A 24,810-nucleotide genomic window follows, 5' to 3' on the forward strand; every position below is an offset into this window, starting at 1 on the left:
AACCCATTTTTCTTACTACAGCAGTAAATAATAAAAAGGTTAAGACACACCTACTGAGGTTAGTATTCTGACAAAAATTTAATGGGGAACCATAGAAAAAAACGTACTACCACCTATATTGTCCCTACACACGAATCATACCATGAAAACTTTTTTTTCTGCGAATTTATAGCTGTGAAAGTAAGAGACTATGTATGGAAATATAGATATTTCCATATGCAGTTTTTATTCAGTTTCTTAAATACAAAATGCTGATACTCATACATCGATTTATGTCTGATGATGATCTAATAGATAAGATCATCAGATTTTGATGTAGTTAGTTACAAGTTTATGCAAGAATCATCTAAGTCCTTTACGGGGAAGGATATACTACCTTATTTTCTCTCGCGAAAAGAACCAATTGGTCGGCAGGACATTTTTTTTAAAGCTAGTTGCTCATAATTCTAAAAACATAAGGAAAGATGACGGCCAGTTGTGAATCACTTCCGCAGATATATGTAGTATAAACTGCGAAAGCAATATTTATTGTTTGTTAAGTTTCCAAAAACTTCCCAAAAACTTCGTTTCTTATAACTATAAGAACACGTGAGTTACACGTAACATGTATGGCTCATATCTATTCCAAGTTCTTTAAAGCTTTTTTCACTTTTCATCTTGTTTCTAATTTACATTTTATTTAAGGAAAGACCAGTTTTGATTCTCTCTTTTGTGTGTCATGAATAAGTTAAACAAGTTAAAACGATGGACCTTGTGTGTCACGCCGATACAAGGTACATGCCATTCACCTCAAGTATTGAAAAAGTTCAATTTAAAACGATAAATTCTAAGATAAAGAAGTTCCTTACACGTTGAAAAATCTGTCCTCATTCTTCATTTTTACTATACAGCGAATAAAATATATATTATAAGACTTCTCTAAAACAACAAATTTGCCTTCATTTTTTTTACTTGTTTCCAGGTTGTTTTCACTATTCTCATTTTTCGTTCCCATAGTCAGCTTAGAACACAGCATCTTTGTTTTAAAACGGTGCATCTAATCCACTTAGCAGAGGAAATTCAGCAGCCGTATTATTCAGTAGCCGTATTATTCAGTAGCTTATAATTTTATATTATAATAAAATTCAGTGGTTTAATTTTACTGTAGAACAAAATAGTTTTTGTCTGATTAACTCTTTTAATTTCAGAACAGGTTTTAAGATAGATACACCATGTATGGTTCACATTTTTACATGTTCTTATTGGTAAAAAACAAAATAATAGAATTTTATTCTCTTTTATGTGAATGAAATATGGTTTGACTAAGTTAAAAAGTTAAAAAGATTTATCCTGCATATTCCTCCTATACAAGCAACATGATAACGGAGCTTGTGTAATGAAAGGTGTTATCCAAGAATAATAGATTTCAAGACAACAAAGTTCCTACAAATTGAAATTCTTAGTTTCCTAATTCTTTGCTCCAATTCAGCTTTTCTCAGCTTTGACAGTGGTATGATGTTGCATTAACTGGTCTGTTTTGCCATGAAAAGTAAGGTTTATGTTTCAGGAATGTTGTTGACGAATATTAGCACCTACCTATTTGTTGCTATACCCCTTTGCTCTTCCGTCTGTTTGTTTCTGTGTATTTTTCTGTTTTTATATTAAACTCAGGAAAAAACCTTAACAATGATTGTCATTTACACTCTAGCCACAATTTTCTATCATATCAAAGCTCCCTCAATTGAGGAATCTTTAGTAAAGAGTGAAGTTAGAACTTAAAACAAACAAAAATTACTGCTTCGGAGCTTATGGAATATTCATCCGCATAACTAGTTCGAATAAACTAATTCGTGGTATTTCGCTACATTTGTAGAATCCTTTATAACTAGTGCTTTACTGAAAACACAAAATCGATGCAACAAAAAAGTATTAGGAGCAGAAAAGTCCTTAATTGGTCTGGGGATCTAAAAAACTCAAGAAAGCTTTTACAATAAAGCGCAAATTTTATTGGATTCTAAAAAAAAAGGAAAATGTCGCGAGTCCCTTTATTTGAACCTGTATTACAGGTATATGTTGCATAATCTGCAAAGCAACAACTTCGGTTTTGTGTTTCAAATTCGCTCTTTACTTCATTCAGAAAAAAAAAAATTATTTTTATAAAAACAAATCTAAAGTTAAGTTTCAACAAGTCAAAATTTTGCAACAATGGCCGTATTTGACTTCATCAAGTGGGAAAAACATCCATGCCGGCAAATATGCAGATTGATCCTGACCATATGGGGACAGAAGTAATGAATATAATCTGAGCAGATTATGTTTCTAATACAAGTCAATCCGATGCTTCATCTCAAGAAAGTTATTTCCGATTTTTTATCCAATTCTTCTCTATCAACTCCTGGCATTTCATTTTCAAGGGATATAATTGTCAAAAGACACTTATACAGAACTTAATGTCGAAAAAAATAGTATAATTCAAGCCAGTTTTCCGCAAAATGATTTCGCTATGGCAGTCAGATTTAAGGTTACCTAAATTAAAAGCTAAGACGATACTAAGTCACATGAGAAATAACTCCGACAATTCCTTCAGTACTTTCCTTAAAAATCTCCTGGATTTCCTTTTTTTTTTTAATCCTTCGATAGATTCTTACCGAGAGTCAAGAATGATGAGAGGAAGAAATTCCCGGAAATCTAAAGCAAAATTCTGAACGAAGTCAGAGTTTCGCAAGGGTAGTCGGATATCATGTCACCCAGAGGGAAAAAAAAAACTTTCTTTGGGCGAACATTTAGAACAAATGTGTTCAAATAATGATGGATATAATGACTGTAACCTGAGTAGATTATCTGTATAATACACACTGATCTGATACTTTGTCTCAGGAAAGACACTTATGACTTTCGATCTAATGCTTCCTTATCAACTTCCGGGTTTTCTTTTCTCAGGGGAAATAATCCTAGGCCAACACATGTCGAAAACTAAGAATGTTGAGAGGCATAAATTAATGTATAATTAAAACCAGATTCCGATGGAAGTCAGAATTTCTACAAAGGAGCCAGATTTCATTTCATCCTAGAAGGAAATGTCTTCATTTCACCGAATATTCAGATCAACTCACTTCAAGCATCGATGTATAAAAATGACAGTGACCTAGCTCCCATACTTCCTCTCCAGATAGATAATTCCGATTTCTCTATCAGCTTTTGGGTTTTCTTCAGACACCTACTGAGAACAAAGATTGTTGATAGGAAAATACCAGTGTAGCTTTTTACTTTTTAGCCACATGCAGAATCCTGTTATCCGATTTTTAATTCTATTTCGACTACACTGACCTAAATCATGTTAGATTGCCCTTTGACGAAACAGATTGGAGTTCCAAATAGGGGTAGGCCCTTTTATTAGACAGTGGAACAAATATATACAAAAGCTCTAGATATTTCAACGACATAATCAGTCATCATTATCAGTAGAGTAATTAAAGTATTAAAATTAAAACAAACTATATTTATACTGAAGAAAATAATTACTTCCAGGTAGAAACAAGTTTCCGGTCCATTGACTCAAAGGGTTCTAAGAAACTTGCTATGACCCGGATGTTTTTATTTTGTGAACCCTCTAAGTCAATGGACCAGAAACTTGCTTCGACCCGAAAATTATTATTTTGTAGCATAAGTACAGTTTGTTTTAGTTTTAATACTCTAGTTTCTCTACTGATGATGATGACTAAGTCAGAGCTTTTGTATCTATTTATTTCACTGTCTAATAAAAGGACCTATCTCTATTTGAATTTTATGTGTTTCGTCATAGAAAAGGCTGAATGATCATGGTTTTAAGTATGGTAACGACTGGTGGACGGTAGTTGTTTGTCAGTTTTTGTCTTTCTAAGGAGGGAGGGCATCCTTGCAATCCCGCCCCTACAGTCTGGTTTCAAGACTGGGATGACATGTTTATTTTATTGTTTAAATTAATTGGTAAGTAAATTTTTGACTAAACCTATCTAAGAAAAAAACTTATTGGTATAAGAATAATCTATACATCCTCATATTTGGTCTATTTGTAGGTAGCGTGACGTTTTAGAACGAACACACAAAATGATTGTAAGTCTGCCCAGTCTGTAGTCCTTTGCTTCCCCAAAGAGTTTAACCTTCAAAGAGGATATCAGCCTTCAGTATGGGCCAATTCCTCAGCTCAGAACCCCACCCCCCGTCAAGACACGTACACCAGGCCAAACACCCTTAACCCAGGAGCTCACTGATAGGATCCATACACCTAGTCCCTACGCTCGTTCCTTCAGCCGTTTTCGCTAAAGTAGGACAATCTTCTATCCCCTATGCTCGCCACCGAGTAGCTAAACTAACCGTATATCCGAAAAGTTGTCTACAATACCTTAAGAGTCGATTCTGCCTAAGGTGTCTTTTGTGGATTAGCTTGCTGGTCTAAAATTCTCATTCTTTAGGAATTGATAAGTTGAGCAGTCAAAACAATCTAATCAGCAATGCATTTTGAAATTAAGAGGACCCTCTGAAAATCTTCATCTTATCTGGTGCCTGAACACACTAAATTAGCCCAAGATCCTTCTAATGGCGCAAGGAATGCGGAATTTTGAGCAGGTACCGAATCAAACGCAATTCAACTAGATTTCAAGAACACTTAATTAGCCCACCTATAATTTCTATATCATCCTCTTTGTTTTCAACACGCCAAGAAATTTTGGTACTCTTTCCTTTTCCTGCAGCTCCATTTTTCAGTTCTTCTAGGTATAAATGATGAACAGGAACTGTGCCGTTCAACAAGGTGTCCATTGATCTTCTTCTAGTTTCACTGAAATCAGTCCTAGTTAATGGTGCTAGTTGCATATTATCCTTTACCTAAAAATAAAGACAATTTTCCAACACTTCCAATTTGTTTCTGGATTATACATATGGGAGCAAAAACTAGATCACCTCCAAAAACAAGATTTTTTGCACTTGGAAGATTTTCATTCGGTCTTTATTAGGGTCCCCTCACGCTACTCTTCATGAAACTATTGGTTGGAGCCTACTTAAGATGCATAGCCTGGGTGAAAATTGTTAGGTGACTTGAACATGAATATTTATGTATTACATACTATTATTTAAAATGTTGTCTAAAATTTTGAATTTTCAGTTAGAATCCAAAAATTCAGAAAATCCAGATGCTAAAGAATAAGGTAGGATGATATTTCAGAAACACCCTCAAATACTTAAAATTTTCTTAGAAAGTGGTCACAGTAGAAACTTTGACCAACCCATCATTTGACACGACGGGATTGAGATATTTGTAATTTAAACCACAATGTTATATTCGAGCTGCTTAGCGCTGTAAAGAGCTTTCAATAATACCATTTGACTGTAGAATTAAATCTATCAGTTTTGTCCCTACATTGGGAAACAGGCGGCGCACAAAGTAGGCTCAATTTGACCAAAAAGATAGGTTAAATTTTGCAGTGTACTGCTAATGTTATAAAATCATCATGGGGCTAAGGAGTCTGAGCATGACATGCTGGCGTAAAGTACAAGCTCCTCAATCCCAACATGTTAATAATACTAATGTTATACAACTTGTACATCTTCTGCAGCTTAAACGATAGTGATAAATAGGCTCAATCTGGTAAGTACACAGAACAGGAAAGAAGAGAAAGGGAGAATCTGAACTGCACTTCAATATTTAACGTAATACCCAACAGTTTGCCTACTTTTATTGCTTTTACTAACATGCAGTCCTCCCCACAATATGGTATTTCAGCTCAAAACTAATTCCTACGTCCGTTCTTGGAATCAATACGCGATAAACAATTCATCAAGGAATCCAAATAATGCATTTAAAAGCACATTTTCCAAAAATTCTAAACGTCTGTGCGTGACATTATACATACCTGCTACCTGCATACTACTCTTTCACCGGCGCTTTTATAGCCCCACCGCCAATTACAACATGCAACATTGTTTTTCGTGCTTCTTATCGGAACCCTTAAGTTTTTCACTTTTTAATCATCAGTACATTGTTCGGTGATGACGCAGCAAAATATGACACGGGACAATTTTTACACGACACGTTTTCTGAATCTCCAGTATATCCACTCTATACTGGTACGAACTTCTTGAATCTTACCAGACTACAAGACCAAATGTATTTCTTCAAATGAATGTTGTGTTTTTATTGTTTGGCACCAGGCGTGACTACTAATGGCTACTACAACTAACAACTCACCGCAGCACCAAGCCGCCTGAGGCAAACAAAGCTACGCATGCTCATCCTCCGTCCTAATCTATTCAAAGCCAGCCTCTTTACACTAGCTCATATTACAGTGTTAGAAAATTGGGCTAGTCTCAAAGTTTATAATACTTCATTGTCAAACTGATGCACTTCAAACTGATGCTAGAATTCATCTCAATATGGAAATCTTTAAAAGAGGCCTGTTTAGATCATTCATTTAACCTCTCAAAAAAGAAATCTAAAGGAGATCTTCAAAGAGAATTCCTTTCTATCCATCATTTTTTTTTTCTTGTTAAGTCATGCTTAAATTGATTTGATTTTTTTTTTATTTTATTCTTTTTTATTCGTAGCTATTACCCCCGAAAACTAAAACTTTTGAAATAGGAAAAGAGCCTTCTCTGATTTGTTGCATTCCATATCAATAGGACTTTTTTCTAGCTTTTATTAAACGTGCCGTTGTTTGTAGTCTTAAATGAATTCTGAATAAAGTATTTTTGCTACGAGCTTGTCTACAAATAATTTTTAGAACTCAATACGGACATGAAAACAGTTACAGCTCAAAAATATACCTTAAACATAAATAAAACAAAAAATTATCTGAAGTGAAAAACTTATAAAAGTCCTTCAACGACAGGAAAGGCAGTTATTTTGCGGAAAGTAAACTCAAAGTCCGTAAGATCCGAATAGGCCTTTTTGCACAGCCGAAATAGTTTCTGTAATTTAAAAGATTGCCGTATATCAGATCAGTATATTTCAGCCCCCTCCCTCCCAAGCCACAAAATTTTTGAAATTATTGCCATTACATAAACAAATTTCTTTTTATCTAAAACTTCTATTTATCTAAACGAATGTGTTTCTTCTTTCTGTTTTAACTTTTGTTTCTTTTTACTAATTAGTATCCCCCTCCTCCTCAAATTTAGTCCTTCACTAAAGTAAAAATGTAGGTACTCGTCTGAATTCAGCTTGATTTACGGAACATTTTGTCTTAGGGCTCATAACATTACTAAAGATATATTTCAAATTTCATCTTGTAGTTTCTCATATTATATATATTATGTTTCCTTCCACTACTAAATTAGAGGATTTCAGGTCAATATAAGATTTTTTCTCAATACCATAACGCTTTACAAGAGTTCGTTCACTATATTCAATCATCCGTTAAAATAGAAAACTTGAAAGAAATCTTCAAACAAAACTCCAACCTTTATCGTTCATATTTTGTTTCTAACTATTTAATCCTTAAATTTCATTTAGATTGTTCTTACTTTAAATCGCTCTCACTAAATTTCAGGCTCCTTTTACCTTTGATCAATTTTTCATTATCACAATTCGTGACACGGATGTTTCCACTGGTTATGTACGTAACGACGAAGACGAACGACTGCCTTTCCACCATACAAATAATAAAAGAAAGCATATTTTTGCCTGAATTAAAGAAATAAAAGACATCCATGTCAAATACTCCCCATAAGCTAGATGGAAAGAACGACAGAGACCACACTGCCTTTCGATCATACAAACAATAAAAGAGAGCATGTTTTGCTTGTTTATTTCACCTTTTTTTTTCTCCTTTTTTATCGTAATTTGAATTTTGTCTTTATTCTAGCTCTGCTGAGGACGGCTGTTGGAAATATAGCCGAAATGTTCGATTAATTGTCTTAACAATCCACTCCCTTTAAAATTTTCTTCTTGATATATCACATGAATTCTTTGTGGTTATTCAATGCACGGTACATGTCAGCAGATTTCTGTTTTTACTGCTTTTACCAAAAAAATGGCAAAAAATGAGCCATTAAAAGTTTTGTTCATGTAAATTGCAAGAACCCGTTCTTTTGAATTGGTTATTTAATCACGAATTTTTTCAATGAAGCAATAAGAGGGGTTTTCAAAATTACTCGTGCCTCAACGACTAATATACAGCTAGAGTAATTATCGTCAGAGAGCGGCTCTGGCTTAAGGTCACGGTAAACGTAGCTTTTTGTGGCGTTTTAGGTGTATTCAGAATTCTGATGTTACTACCTGTTATTATCATTAAAATATTTTAATTTCTCACAAAGCGTAGCATCAGTAATGATAATCTTCAGAAGGAGAGAAAGTATCGCCCATAAGTATGTCAATGTGTACAAATTAGTCTTATTTTCTTGGTCTTGTGCTAGGTACAAATTAGTATCGAAACATCACGTAAACAGCTGCGGTTAGTTGCTCCAAAAACAGAAACAATATAAATAATGTAGTTGGTCTCTGTGAAAGGGATTCGCCTTTCAAAATGCTAACCAGCTTGTAAAACTTAGACTTTTTAGCAAACCTGAGGATGGATGTGTATTATATTACAGAAGTCCCTATAAATGAACTTAGATGTGTCACTACACATCACCTTAATAAAAGCCCCTGGATGCTTAAAATCCAGACCCATCAGCTACGTGGAATTTGGTATCAATATCTTAGAAACAGGAACGAAGAAGGCTTACTACAGTGTTCCCATAACTTGGTTAATCTATCATATTAGATATCATATTAGATACACGTACTGTATTTATGTCACAACATATGCTTTATTATATCGTTGTATCCAACCATATTAATTGTGATTGAAGAATCTATCTTCATGTTTAATGCGTAATTCGTCAGTCCTTTCTGCTTATGGTCCCCATAGAAATTATATGCACGGACTATATTTTTTTTAACACAGTAGTTCCTCCAAGAAATTAATTTTGCCATTTTAATTATCACTGACTCAAGGTGACTTACCCTTTAATCTGGGTTTAAGACTATATGGTAGCATAGTTAATTGATGCTCTACTTAGCAATAAAGGGCCCCAGGATCCATCCCGGGATCCATACAACGAAACTGGATGCTTTATAATTTTGCTGCTTGATAGATGATGGAGGGGTGTCAAATTCCGAAGAAATCGGGATGTGCTACCTGTTTAAAACGCAAGTTATTATATTCTGGGAACTTAATTTCAACTAAACAGCACAAAGAAGTACTAAATAATAGTAAAAAATAATGAAAATAATAGTTCTTAATAGTTGCAGCTCAATTCGATTCAATAGTTTTTTTTTGTTACGTTTTTTTGCTAAGTAATAATATTCCTCAAGTTTTGTGAATCAAGGAAAGGGGTTGATTTACTTTTAAAGAAAATGGATTTAAGTGCCTTAAATAGGGTTAAGTGGAGGATTTCAAGTATTCTAATGATAGACTAGAACAGCAAAAAAAAAAGCACTTGAAAAATCGCAAAGAATAAGAAACCTTTCAAAATTGTGCAAAAATGTTGAGAGCCATTTTTTCGAGCTTTAGTTATAGTTAAGGTTAATTTAATAGTTTGCATGGCTTAGCAATAATATTTCTCCAATTTTGAAACTCAAAGAAAGGGATTTATTTCATTCCAAGGAACATGTATTTATAGTTACTTTTTCAAAGAAACGGACAGTAAACTGTATGATTTAATATTATGCAAATCTTTTATTTCTACATCTTGACATATCCACACCCAAATGTGTTATAGAAGGAATATAGAAAGATCAGCAAAAGTGGCGTGATTTCGTCAAAATCCTGGGGTGGGGAGGCAAAGTTGGAGCCAGTTTTCCCAAATCAAGTGGAAATGACAATGAAAACTAAAAAATTGAACCTTGTAGCACCATAAAGGTAAAGATATGCTAAACAAAACTGACCCCTTTCTCTGAATGCTTGAATTAGGCAGGCATCTCGAACCTGATCAGCAGCATCTCGAGGCTGAGGGGGAAGTTGTATGGTATAAAGGTCTCTTCCCCGTCCCTCTGTATACGCGCTAATATTTTTGTTTTCAAATATTCTTAACATTATCTTCATCTAGCATGTAATTACTTTCATTTGACGTATGTTGTAATAGCCTTGACATAGTGCTCTTTTATGTTTCCGTGAAGCTTACTTTTCTTTTTGTTTGTGAAGATTTTCTGTTAAAGCTTACCCGTCTTTTTCCTTGAAATAAATGTATCTTTCTCAAGAGATACAGAAGTCTGCCATTCCATTTCCTTTTTCCATTGTTGGGATTTTCTTAAGGGAATTTTGAAAGTCTGGTCAAAAAGTTAGGATATTATTACTTTTATATCCTCGCCCTTATTAAGAGATATAACTTGTCTTTTGGATACCGTGCGGAAGGCTTGGGGTTTTGTCTTGTTTGAAATATTTTACAAGTCCAAATGATTTAGAATAATATTGAATAGAATTTTTTTCTTTTTTTCTTAATTTTTTTGGTGCTTTAAACTTTTATTCTATATTTACTTTATATTGTCTCGTTTTTATTTCTGTGCTGGTTAATTTAAAGCTAAAGTTAGAAAGGATAACTACCTTATAAGTATTTATGACGTTGATAAACTTCAGGGTGAGAATTTGAGCGGAACTTTCTCAGGACAGTGTGCTACAAAACTGGGAAATTTCTAACTCTACTGTCTAGAAATTAGATGGAATAATTTTTGGAGATATTTTGCAAGGCAGCAGAAGGACGTCCAGATTTACCAATTGGCAAACTTTTCCCGGGCCTAGGGGCGCACGAAGCCAATAAATTATCATTGAGTGATTTTCTTTTCTCATTAAAAACAGGACTGATATGACTTATCGTCGAAGCACGAGGTGTACTCCGCCGCCGTGCCGCCTATTCACACAAAAGGGAAACTTTCAAATGTCTCCCATGACTGGCCGCTGAGAGTTCAATGTCACCTCTCTTTCATTGCTTTTGGATCATCATTTGCGTTCTGTTCAGTGCTTCCACTGTCCCCGAATTTTCGAAGATTTCCACGAAAATTTCACAAAAATGAGTGGCCAAAACGTTTGGGCCTAGAAGCGTCAAAGCTTTAAATCCGGCCTGAGCAGAAGGCATTTTAGGGAGCAAATCCAGAAACGCAGGTAAGAATGTTAATGAAAACAGTTTAGGGTTGGTAGAGGATGAAAAGAGTTTGTCCAAAAAGTTTCTGAGTGATATATCTCACGAAAATAAAATAAAAGTAAGAAAATTGTAGAAAAGATTTAAGTGTTAATTAAGGAAATGATAAATGGAGGTCGTCATTAAAACTGCCAAGAGGATCTTGGAGATACAGCCAGATAGCATAAGTAGTAAGATATTGTATTGGCATGGTAAGAAATTAAAAGGAAGCAGTCAGTCTGGGCTTGTCCCAGTTAAAGATAGGAACGGGGAAACAATTAGTGGTAAAAAAAAGTGTTAAAAAGACACGTGTAAAACATTTTCCTGCCTTTTACCCTATAGTATTAAAGTTCCTTTAACAATTTTTTCATTTAAATTCTACCGTCCTTATGTTTAAGCAGTTTGTCTTAAAGGAGTGTGGCAAAAAGTCGAACTTTAGAGTAAGGAGCGAGCGCTGAAGAAGGGGTAGCCCCCATCACATACGGAATCATTTCTGTTCGTTTTAATTTTTAAGGTTGGTCCTAACTTTCAGTTAAAATGAATTGTTCTTTCTATTTAGTTTCTGATCATTATTCAAACAATACCAGAAACCCTTCCCTACCCTCGTATAAAATGTCTCATAAAATCCCTCTCGGCAACATTTCTCTTCACGAAAAATTTTCTACTGGAAAATCCCCCCACAGAAAAATTCTCCCCAAAAAATTTCGTTTATCTCCTATAGCAAGTAACATATATGAAAAATGGGGAAATTGCGTAGCTTACAGCCCTGTCCCCAGATGGAGGTCATGTATCCCCAAAGGCATCGTTATTAGACTTTTCACCTGTGCTAAATCAAATGGTTGTCTCAAAATTTTGATCAGATATCTTTGGGAAAAAGGGGCGTGGTAGGGGGCTAGTTGCCCTCCAATCTTTTCGGTCACTTAAAAAAGGCAATAAAACTTTTTATTTCCGTTCGAATGAGCTGTCTCCAATCTCTAGGGCCAATTGATCCAAACGATCACCCTTAGGACAAAAACAACAACAAATAAACACGCATCCATGATCTTTCTTCTGGCAAAAAAAAACTAAATTTTTGTTAATAGGAGCTGTACTATAAGAAAAGTAATAAAACAAAAGCGAGCATATATTGTCTGACTTTGGTTGGTGAAAACCAACTGCTGAGAGACAAAGGTCTCATTGATAAAAATTGGCTATCAAAAAAAGAGTGTAGGTGATAGAACTTTTGTTTATCAAGTTCAAGTAGAACTGCCTCAAAATCATACTAAATAATATTTTTATTAAAATTCTACCCCCAAACAAGATTAATTTAGTTATTTAGAAGTCTGTATTTTCAAAAAACTAGTTTTCAAACTTTTTGGCATTAGCGGTAAGCACAGAACATAAGAACATGGAAACCATTAATTTCATAAATGATTTCTATTGTGAGGAGCACTAGAGTACAGGACCAATGAGTGGCAGCATACTTTTATATTTCTTCGCAAATACTAAAATTCAACTACCTTACTTGTTTGTATTATTGTAGTTAATTGCCAAAATAACTTGAGACAAAAATTCTTAAAAATATGATATAGGCACTTTTACCTGTACAGGAAATTACATATATTAAAGACATCATTACATATATTAAAAGATATACGGAGGGCCTATACTTATTATATATTTTTTTTTAGCTCTTAGGTTAGATCTGGGCATGACTCTTTTGTCTTTTCTGACAGAAAAGGGTCTGGACAATCAATCAAACTAGTATTCATAAAACTAGATGATTAAAAGCCAGTAAAAACTAAAAAAAATGCCATCGAGGGAAATATATACCTATATGTATTATAAACCTACAAATATATTTGTATACATATATACTTATATGTTTGTAGTATTAACCTCTCAGCTGAGAGAAAAAATGTCGTCTGGGGAGGGGGGTATACGCCAACATCTTTTGACTGCACAAATATTTTGGATCTTAAATATTATTTCAGCTTATTCATTATCTTGATGTGTATTCATTGCCAAAGTCCTTTGGCGTCAGCAAAGATAAAATTAAGTCCAATTCACCACAACCCATCTCACTCAACATATTTTTAAATTACTTCTATATTCAGCTGGTTTAAAAGTTACAATAGAATAGTAGATACATGAAGACTTTATTGTTAATAAATCAGTTCTAATCCAGAACCCTCCGCCCCCAGGATACGGGCTCGCGCAACATTCTTTCTTTTGCTTTGCTCCGGGGCCATGTCATACACTTTATGAAAATTTTAAGCGCGTGAATGGACACTTTTCGCTCCCTTAAGAGAAGTAAAGGTCTGTCCAAATTCTACTTAGTCAAGATTCAATGGATACAAAAATACCAAACCTAAGAAGAGTTGTTGAAAAAATATCTCAAAAGATAGTTCTTCAAAAGAGTAATTACATGAAAGCACTAGTGTGTATATCATACTTACAAACAAAACAATGTGAAAATAGATTATTTCCTGTTCGTTTTAGCTGAGAGGAAATAACACAGCTTTAGAAATAAACAAAAAGAGACAAAATATTGAGCAAATAGCTTTGAATAAGCTGTGTAATGTTCAACCAATGTTTCATTAATAATTAAAAGTGTATTGTTTCAAAGTTTATGAATTTGGTGGTTTTTCTTAGCCGTCAAGTTATTGATCTGTGTAGTTTATGGGATGGCTAACAGTGTGTTTATATGGAGTTTGTTGTTGTTCAATAGTTTCAGTGTCTGAGGCTTATGTCATTTTTTGTATTTCTTCTATTTGAATTTAATTCAATTGAACTGCTTTTGTTAAATTTGTCAAGATGTTTATTGTGTATAATATTTATAGATGTTTACAATTAACGTATTGTATCATCCATAACCTTTATCAACGGAAAAACAAAACAAGAAAAAATGAGAACAACTATAAAGAAAGTAAAGTACATCTTAAGCAACAAAACAAACAGTAGAAAAAAATAACAGAAAAACAAATAATTCTGCCAATCAGCGAATATTTATGGCAAGAAGTGCTGAAAAAAGCAGGATAAAATACTCCTCTAGGTAACAAGACTTTACAGTACCAATATGATATGCGGTATATTGCGTCATTTATCACTATATCATTTTCTTTCCTTTTTTAATTTAAACATAGCTTCGGATGTGGATTCAAAATAGTCGACATCCATTTCCATCTTAGTTCCACCATCATTGAAAGTTAATTGCCACTTTTTCGTTGTATTTGTTTTAAATATAAAGGTAGGAATATTTAAAATTGACTCTTGAATTCCCAATCCCCATTAAAGGTTGTGTTTTCAAGGAAAAGAAAAATGAAACAGGAACTTTGAGGTTTAAAGCAATCTCTACTGTAAATAATGCCTACAAAATATTATGTAATATAAAAGGAAAAGGCGGAAAGTCTTGGGCAAATTTGGCATGAAATGTAGCATGTTCGGTGCTAATTTAGAATTACTTAGACTAAAATAGAGGAGAAAAAATGTTTAAGGAAACAAAAATGATGAATAAGACGTGAATGTTAGATTGCTAATGGGATCGATAAGACGGGAATGTTAACGTGTGGCCAACGGAAAGAAAATGACATTTTTTCAAGAGATTAGCTTTTGCTCCTATAGAACATTAAAAAAAAAAAAGGATTCGAGACACAATTTCTAATGGTAATAAATTATGGTTGTTTATATTAATATAGACTAGAAAAATGTTTATGTATAAAGGAATATCCGTAAGGCGCGAATGTTAGAGGGCTAGTGTGATCAACAAAACAACGGATATTAACACTTAGCCCAACAGAAAGAAAATGATTTCTTTGAAAGGAAATAGCTTTTGCTCCTATAAAACGTATTATTAAAAAAAAAAAAAAAAATAGAACTTCAGTATCTAAAGCCAAATTATCGTTCTTTAGTTTAAAACAGAGTAGGGTAGACGTTTATAGGAACGAAATTCGGCACAGCACCTGAACTATGGCAAAGTCGCGAAATACTTAATTTCTATGTTAATAGCATCAGTGAATCTTAGGGGCATCTACTCACACAGAATGGTTTAAATCTTTCCGAGGCTTCGATTTCTTCATTATCTTTGAAAGGCGTAACAGAATCAGATTTTCTTTTGGTGAAGAAGCTCTCAAACGCTTGTTTGGCTTTCTCCTGCTTCAGCCGCTCTTGCTCTTCCTATATGTATATATAAATATAAAAAATAAATAAAAATATGAACATAACATAATAAAAGTTTTCGAAGATTGGTTAAAAAAAGACCTTGGAAACACGACGTGTCAAGTGGCTTTTCAACGGTTGAAAAACCAAAAAGTATAACAATAATGGATGTAAAAGGCCTTGTGTAAAAACACTTTTAACCATATAGCAATAGAGTTTGATCGAATGTTTTCTGTTAAGACAAATATTCCCATTGGTCAACCGGAGTAAGGAGTCTTATGAAGAGTGCAAGAACAGAGTAGATAAGTCACGGAATTAAGCCGTTTGAGGCAGACATACTGGGGGATACTCTTCCTTTAACCAAACCTGACTTCATGAGTAAGCATTATAAGATTAGTGAAGGTTTTGTGGAAGTGTCATTAACAGTAGTAGTGGGTTTGGTTGAATATTCAGAACAAATTTTCATCTTCCTCATCTTTTTCTGACATGTTTACTTTACGAAAAAAAAAAATCGAAGCGATGGTCCAGGACTTTGAATTTTGAGAAGAGTATGAGCATAGTAAAAAAAAAAAAAATGAATTTGAATTTGAACCCAAACGCCATTCATGTAACAAACTTGTTGCAGCATCCAGCTGCCTGAGCCTCGACATATTGACAGACTCCTTATTCATCCTAATCAGTTTAAAGCTGCTAGCTTGGCATTTCCCAGAAATTTTGAACTGTTTTATATTTTTATATTTTTTGCTACTGACAGGATAAGATTGACTAATCTTAGCCTAAAATGCTTGGGCGGCAGTATTACCAGATGTCAATACCGTTAGTCGACTCTATAGTGGTGCGAACTGGGCAAGGATGGGAGCTTCATTGGGGTCGATGCTCCATGCAGTGAATCAACTACAGAATGACATTCGCCAATCTTGTGCGTGGTTTCTACTGCGGCGAACCCAGGCGTTGGTAATTGTGCCAAAATCGAAGATGATTCAGCCAGGTTTTGAGCGGTCATGCAAAGTAGAAGACTATACTAAAGCTGAGGCAAGATTCAAGCTGCTCAGATTTGCAACAAGGGCTGCTCAAAGACAATGATTCAAATATAGCTCCAAAGGTCCAGAATCGAAAGTGATTTGTCAAAGGTTTTGTGTAAGATTTTACAAGTTTTGGGAAAAGAGTACAACAATAGTGAGCTTGGTTGAAGAACGAAACACGTATCTGACACATTTATAATCAACAGAGTGGATCATTGATATCCTCTATATCAATAGTTATAATGTAATTGTAAATAAAAATACACAATTAGTAGATTTCAAGATTCTTTGCAAAAGGCTCCATTTTGTGTGATTTCAAGCATCAATCTTGAGGGGGAAAAACTCCCTCAGATGTCATCGAAATACCTAATTCATATTTATTCTTATTTTCGGGTCTTTTTCAGACAAAAGAAATAATGGTAAAGCATAAAATCCAAGATTCAAGAGCCGCTTCGCAAAAACCATATAATTTATTTCTTATTCATAAAATTACTGTTTGAAAGGATTTTGGTTAAGTATTTCATTTCTTTATCATAATTTTCCTCCTTATTAAATCATTTTTTTAAATACATTCGTCTTTTCCTGCTATGTCTTCAAGATCACCGTCACTTCTAATTAAGGACTGGGATGTCTTTAAAGTCCTATTGCCGCAGAAAGAGCTGCAGTCCAAATTTCCATGAAAAAATATGCTGCCAAAATTCCCAAAGCAAAAATCGCTGCCCAAATGACCGCATCCTTCAGTGCAAACCAGTACTAATGTTGTTTCTTATACTGCTAATACTGCTGACGAACAGGCGCTCATCACCAGATTGGTGCAGAAATCAAAATGATACAACTAATACTGTCCCAAATGGGTTAGGCAAGATTGTGAATGAGTTCACGAGCAGGAGGGCAACTTTACTTTCAGGTTGCGAACTTCTGATTCAGTTTGAGGAACTAATCAGAAAAGCAATTTAAAGACTTGGCTTTTTTTTATTTATAAATTGTTCAAAATTAACGTCTCTTTGAACTAAATTTTCAATTTCCAACATAAATTTTTCAATTTTGAGACTAAAACGTCATATTAAAAATTATTAGGCAAAGGTAAAAGAAAACCCGATTGAACCGCTTTTTCACTTTGAAATCTCGGTTTCTCTAAAACCATCTGCTTATGATATCATGTAACGATGATTCGTGATTTTACGTAAACAACTGTTTAAGATCCAACAACTCCTAATAAAATAAAATAAAGGGATTGCGAATATAAATATGGCTATAAAAATAAAGTAACTATTAATTTTCTTACACTTCACCTTAATCTAAAAATTTCTAAGGATTTTGAAAGCCTTTTGTAAAGATACAATGGATCACGAGCGAACTCTTCGAACTGGGAGTTTTAATTTCGATTAAATTTCACTGTTTAGACTTTATTGTGAGCTAAAACAAAAGAAGCTCTTAACCTTTACTTCGCAAAAATGTTGAATTCTATTAAGAAGAGCCTTACAATACAGACTTGTTAAATATATTATCTCACAGAGAAGCTCTAAAAACTAGAAAATTTAGCTACATCTTTAAAGGCAAAACAAGTGTCAATAAAGAAAAATAGAAGAATGAGAGCCGTGTTAAAAAAAAATTATTATTCTAAAAGCTTTGAGAAAGATATTTGGATATTTGACATTTGGTACTTGAGATAAAGGGTTCGGAATGACAGAGACATCTTACTTGAGACTTGGAACTAGTGATCAAGATTGTTTGTTTAAACATTAAACTATTATCTAGCAACGAGCTGCAAGCACAGCAACATTGAAATAGCTAATCAGCTGAAAAGATAGGTTTTGTAGGCGATTATAAAAAACTGTTGCAAAAAGACCGCTTTACAGGGTTTTTCAACTAGCCCACTTTGCAGGCTGGGGAATCTTAGCTTTGCTTGACGAACATCATAAAGCTAGTTTTGTAGCTTCCCCAACTTTTGGCGCCATTCCTTCCTCTCAGCACAAAAATACATATCAGATTTAAGGCTTGAAGTATTTGAAGCCAGATTTTGTAGATCATACAAATTTTGCATTTTGTTAACCAGACCGAAAAGAAGTGAGAGGAGGCATACAGAAATCTGACGCCACATACCACTAACTTCAAAGGTTTCCTATCCCCCCCCTCTTTCCCCTATTATTCAATTCATATTTTTCATATCAGTCTCGGTTTCTTGACTGGAACCTATACTAAGCAGTTTTTAAACGGTCACGCTAAAGACACCGATAGATCATCCACAACTTAATTCGAGTCAATGATATCTAGTATAATTAGCTTTCCTGTGTATATACTTGATCTTTCTTTTAAAATAAAATTTCTGGTTCGTGTATGAAGTCTACTTGTGACATAATCACCCAAAAGACGGATGATGTAAACGACCCCTCCAACTACAAACCTATATACATTTTATCTACTTTGGAAAATACTATTGATCATTGTTTGCACGTGAGAATAACAAATTCCTTTGAAAAAAAATAGTTTCTTCACTAAGTCTCAAACCAGGTTTAGGAAGAGAAATTCTGCAAAATTCCAGCTCCAATAATGGTGACACAGGTATAGCATTCGATACAATTTGTTACATGGTTTTAAACGACGAATTGTCAAATTATAGGTATAACCGATCCAGCAAAGTCTATAGCATTATCATAATTTACTGACGAGTTCATTATAATGATCGGGGTGAAGCCGTGTCACTGTAAAAAAAAACAAAAAAAAACAGTCAAGTAAAGTTGGAGCACCCCAAGATCCGATTTTAGGCCTTCTGTTGTTATTAATTTGTGCTATCACTGCTACTAATTCAGTTGTAGACCTAGGACTAAATTATTACTTATTTTGCTGATGACACTAAGAGTATTCATCGATTTGAATCATGCAGAAAAAACAACTTGGATTGACAAAAAAAAAAAAAAAAATTGAACAACTATCGTATTAATTTTTTGACTGATGAGTTTCGACGTATCGAAATGGACTTGAGAGGAATCTTAGAAACTAGGTATAATATATGACATGAAATTAGGTGAATAAGAACTAATTTATTCAGGCAGGTAGGATGGAGTGCAAAGGCAAGGAGTATGGCTCACCATAAATAATGAAGCTATTAAGTCTTGTTTAGGTCGAGAAGGTATTGATAATAGAATATTAGCCGCTTAATTGATGAATAAACAGTGCAAGATATCAGACATATTGCAGTAGTAAATATCAATGTAGAGCCTACCGATTGATAGTGGTGACTCAAGTAAATTTTAATTAGAATTACAGGAACAAATAGATAGGATTCCAGGCATAAATATGGAATTTTTCTTAGGGATTTTAATGCTCAGGATGGGATAAATGCAATAGATGGTATCCTAGCCTAAGTAAGTTAGGTGTAGAAAAAAAAACAGTATCAGTTATAAACTACTACAATTTTGTAGGTATAGACATATAGCTATAACCAGTGCAGTATTTGGTCATGATATGACCCATAAAATAACACGGTTTTCATGTGATGTTAAAAAAATGGTATAAATGTTATTACATTAGTGTAATCCAAAGACGTTCAAGACCGACAGAAGATATCAGGGCATATAGGAGTACTGTAATTGATGTTAAAAGTAAAAATCATCATCTAGTAGCGTCTAAGGTTGACCAAGAGCTGAAATTTAGGAAGTCAATCTACTTTATGAGAAGTTGCTATGATATTGGTAGACTCCAAGATTAAAATTTGATAGAAAATTTTAAGGAAGAGTTGAATACTATGGAATGATTTTAGGGAAACAGTTTGTACAATCGTTGATTGTGTCTTAGGAATGAAAGTTAGAAACGTGGCTGGGAACATTAGTGGAAATTCTTTAAGACTAGTAGAGAGACAGAGGGGCTTCTACAATAAGTATTTGAGTGAGAGATCATATAAAAATAGGACAAGTAGGAGAAGCATTAAAATATGAACTAAGAAGGTGAGGAGTTGAGACCATGGATAAAATTACTGAAGATGTGGAAGATGAAGCCAGACGACATAATAATAAAATGTTGTATTGGCGTGTTAAAAAACTTTGAGGGAATAATCAATTTGGACTTTTCAATTACAAGAAATGATATTGATAAGAATGGAAAAGTCTGTGAGACACTGTAAGCGAAAGAAAGATCATTTTGCAAGGAAGAATTAGAGACACTACCAAAAGCATTAAAGAATAATCAGGCTCTAGGTGCTGATAGGGTGATAAATGAGCTTCTTCAATATGGTGATTGTGCAGTTAGAGATAAATTACTGAAGATTATGAATAAACCCCTCTACAAGAAGGGTGATAAGAGTGAATGTGGCAATTATACAGGCTTTAGCTTCGTTTCTGTAAGAAGCGAATTACTTAGTACAATGTTTTTTGTTTTTGTTTTTTGTTTTTTAACTCAGAGATGTTGTAGATAAAGTTTTAAGAAAAAACAGTACGGTTTAAGGAAGGAGAGGGAATATTTAGTCCAAATTTTCACACTTAAATCAATAACTGAAAAGTTCCTTATTTATAGACACCTTACTTTCTCATTTTTACAGGTTATGAACAAGCGTTTGATTCCAGCGATATAAGGTATTCTTGTATGGTATACCGGAGAAATACATTAAAGTGTTTAGCGCTATTTAAGGGATTAAAATTGCTGTAGTTCAGGTAGGAAATAAGGTTAGTAACTGGCTTCGTATTAAATCAGGAGTTCTGCGGGGTTGTTTTATCCCTGTTTATCCGGATCAATTTGATGAACTTTGTCCCAAGGAGGAAGACAAAGAATATGCGAGAGAATTTAATCAAATAAGATAGTAAAACACTCCTATACTTAGATTATGCTGATGATTAAAAGTGTACTATATGAAAATATTAGCAAAATGAATGATTTTTTTTGAATTTTTGAGAGTTCATAGCGCAAGAATGGGTTAGAAAATTGATTTAAGAAGATTAAGTCACTCCTTGAAGCATAAATATTGATTTTCGGTTCGATTGCATAGTTTGAACTTGACTATATGTGATTATGCGACCTACTTCTGAAGCAGGTATGAAAAGACCATACAATAAGTAAAACGTTAAAAGCATTTAATATGAAAGATTTTATTTTCTACACATCAGTGTAACTTCGGAAGTAATAGAGCAATTTGCTGCTGAAACGCAGACACGTCCGAAAGATTACAAACCTAGTACTCAGGAATGGATAAAAAGGAATATATTTTTCATGATACATCTGACGGTGAGATTATATAAGATATTTCTAGTTTTACAATGATAAATTAGAAAGATACACATGATATAATTGCAACTACTCTGCAAGTGAACAATTATCTCGCGTTTCAACAATATTATAACAAAAAAAAATTGATTAATGTTTTCATATATCATTAATTAATTGATATATTGATATTGAACAGGTTGCACATTGAAAAGATTAATTGATATTCAACAGGTTGCAAATGTTCATTTCTTTACTAATGTAAAGTATTTTTTGTGCAATTCTTATAGCCTTAATGATATTAATTTTAAAGTAAAAAGTAAGCTCTCTTATTCTGTGGTTTAATTTGTTAAATTCTACATACATAATTAAGTATCATTTGTACATTAAAATATAATATACAGTATAGAATCTTATCATTGTTCTGTAATTTGTCAGATAACAAGGTAGTGTACTCTTTAACAAAATAATCCTGAAAACAAAGGGTCTTACAAATGACGGTTCAATAGGGACAAATCTTTTCATTTGACTAGATAAACTGGTTTTCTGTTGATTACGGCCACTGTATATGCGACCGAGATATAAGGAGATTTTGTTTTTGTTGCACTGTAAAATAAAAAGATTTGTCCCTGTTGATCTGTGATTTGTATGTCGTGGAGAGGCAGTGAGGTCTTCAAGAATACATAGAGGGTCTTAGGTAGTACTCTATAAACAGACAAATTCGATAGTTCGACACTAATCTGAGAAACGTTTGTCGGATTACCGGAGGTTCACTACATTAGTAAAATTAGTAGAAGTAGTAAAAATATCAAAACAAGAACAGCCAACCTCCAGGGTACTTTTTTACAGTTGAAAAAAGTTTGGAGGCATGGGAAAATTAGTCGGCGAATTCAAAATAGGATACGAGAAGCTACAGTGACGAGAGTGGTTAAGCATGGCGCTCCGAAGATGGAGGAAGATTTGTAGGATTATTTTTTCCAGACGAATTGTCTACGGATCCATTTGGGTTCCTGTTTGACTGACCGTACTCCAAACAGTAAGCAGTGGAAAAAAATTGGTTTTATTCCACTGTCTAGGTCTATAATGAGAGAAATATTGAGATGGCCAGTTTCTGTGAGATAGGAGGGCCTATAATGAGAGAAATATTGAGAAAGGACAGTTTCTGTGGATGAAGGATGACAGATCGTCCTTTCGGCCAACCATTTGAGGTCAAACGAAAAGCCGGTCGTCCCCGAATGGGGAAGGAGGTCGTAAGGAAGGATTTAACCAAAATTGAAACTTCTCGCGAGGGTGCAAAGAGGGGAGCAATGAATAGAAAGGGATTAGAAGGATCGTTTGTAGCTGTTGGCTTCAAGCTACTTGGCAATACATAAGTTGTTAGTAGTAGTAGTATGCAATTCATTTCCCCGCTTGAAGCTATGTGTCCATTCTAAACCTAGATTATTGTCTACTCTTTATCTAATGCGCCTTTTTCAAGTAAGTTTTCTTCAAAAGATTTGGGGGATTGAAATACTCATTGCTGAACCTTTAATTCGATTTTATTTAAGGTAAAGCATAATCTTCTGAAACTGCCCCGTTACGTCTTCTCTTCTAATTTCTTCCCAATTGTTGCACCCTCTTTTCACCTCTACTGTAATTAAATATAAAAAACAACAAGTTTTTTTTTTAACTGAAAGTAAGGAGCGACATTAAAACTTAAAACGAAGAGAAATTATTCCGTGTACTTGTCCCCTCCTCAACGTCTAGCTCTTTACGCTAAAATTTTATTCTCTGAAACAACTCTACTTTTTAAACAAAAAAAAACTAATATGAAACAAATTTTGATTTTGAATTTTCCGTTTATGTTTAAAAAAAAAATTATACCTATTAGATGATTACTTTTTGTGTTTTATTATTATTTAACTTTCTTTATTTTTCTTCAAATCTCCTAGGTCTTGTTGCCAATCTTTCTGTTTTGTTGTTATTTTGATTATTACTGTTTTTTATGTTTTTGTTGTTGTCTGGTGAGCCTCTACCATGATGTGGGAAGTTAAGTCTCCTATTCTTATTTATTTTTGATTGTCAGGTCTCTCATACTGATTAAAGATCCGTTTTTTTTTTATTTAAATTCCCTAAGCGTAACGAGTTTGTCTCTCCGTTAATAACTTTCCCTGTTTATTAATTATTATATATTGTTTTTAATAGATAAATTCTGAAAAATTAGAAAAAATGAGGCATTTTTAAGTTACGAAGGAGTGATATAATCTTATTGAAATTTGATGTTTGGAAGGATATCGTATCTCAGAGCTCTTATTTTAAATCCCGACCGGATCCGGTGACATTGGGGGGAGTTGGGGGGGGGGGAGGGCGGAACCTAAAATCTTGGAAAACACTTAGAGTGGAGGGATCGGGATGAAACTGCAAATTCTGCATTTGTATGTATCACCAGCTACATTAAGGTTAAAATTGCTAGCTAAACAATAGTATTGCAAATACAAAACTATTTATCGGATTGGTTGTAGCTTGAAATATAGATCAACGACAGAGATAACAACTAAATAATTAATAGGGTTTCGTCAGGTAAATAGCAGCCTCGAAAATTTTTAACTATATCCTTTGATGTTTAACCCACTCCACACACACACACACACACAAAAAAAAACAGAATATAAAGGAGGCTCCAAACCTGCTGAATTTTTTCTTCTTCTTTTTTTAATCGTTCCTCTTCTTTTTTCAACCGCTCCTCTTCTTTTTTCATCCGTTCTTCTTCCTTCTTCTGTCGCTCTTGCTCCCTTTTCTTTTCTTTAGCTCTATAAAAAAATTAATAAATTACACGACGTACTTCGTTGAGTAAAATACCAGTGAAATCGTCAGAGCACTGAAATACACTGAAAGTATTCCACCAAGAGATCCATACAAAAGATATTTAAGTAGCCCCAAGCCTAGACAAATTCCTAATAGTTAGGAGAACTTAGATGTGCAACTCATTAAAAAGTCAATTTTGTTTTTAAATAAAGTAGTGATAATACTTTATCACTACTTTATGTAGATGATACATCCGCTAGCACAGCTGTAGAGCCCATCTACCAACTTTAGCTCAATAGTGCCCAATATATGTGTGCTGGTTCGTCAATGGCGTCACCAGTTAAAGCAGTGACTATCCTGACAGTTTTCTGTGCCATCAATATGCAAATTAAGTACAGGAAAGATACTTTATTTGACCTTTCTTCACCCCTGTATACGGCGGCGCCATCTATTTTTTCGAACTTGGTGATTTTTAATCTTCTGACGAAGCCACCAGATGCTGCTACCGTCCCTTTTTTTAGATGTCAGCACTGTTCACAGTAGAGCTACTTCTACGCACGAACCGCCA

General features: G+C 34.0%; 1 protein-coding gene across 1 annotated transcript in view; it reads right to left on the minus strand.

The window, feature by feature from the left end:
* Positions 1 to 24,810, minus strand: part of LOC136026358 (chromatin assembly factor 1 subunit A-B-like) — a 165,480-nt gene that overhangs the window by 65,904 nt on the left and 74,766 nt on the right. The window contains exons 5-7 of the mRNA XM_065702888.1: positions 24,124 to 24,247; positions 15,124 to 15,261; positions 4,638 to 4,842 (exon numbers count right to left, since the gene is read on the minus strand). Coding sequence (XP_065558960.1) covers positions 4,638 to 4,842; positions 15,124 to 15,261; positions 24,124 to 24,247 — 467 coding nt within the window. The remainder of the gene's footprint in view (positions 1 to 4,637; positions 4,843 to 15,123; positions 15,262 to 24,123; positions 24,248 to 24,810) is intronic.

This window comes from Artemia franciscana, chromosome 4 (assembly GCF_032884065.1).
Source record: "Artemia franciscana chromosome 4, ASM3288406v1, whole genome shotgun sequence".
NCBI classification, from domain to species: Eukaryota; Metazoa; Arthropoda; class Branchiopoda; order Anostraca; family Artemiidae; genus Artemia; species Artemia franciscana.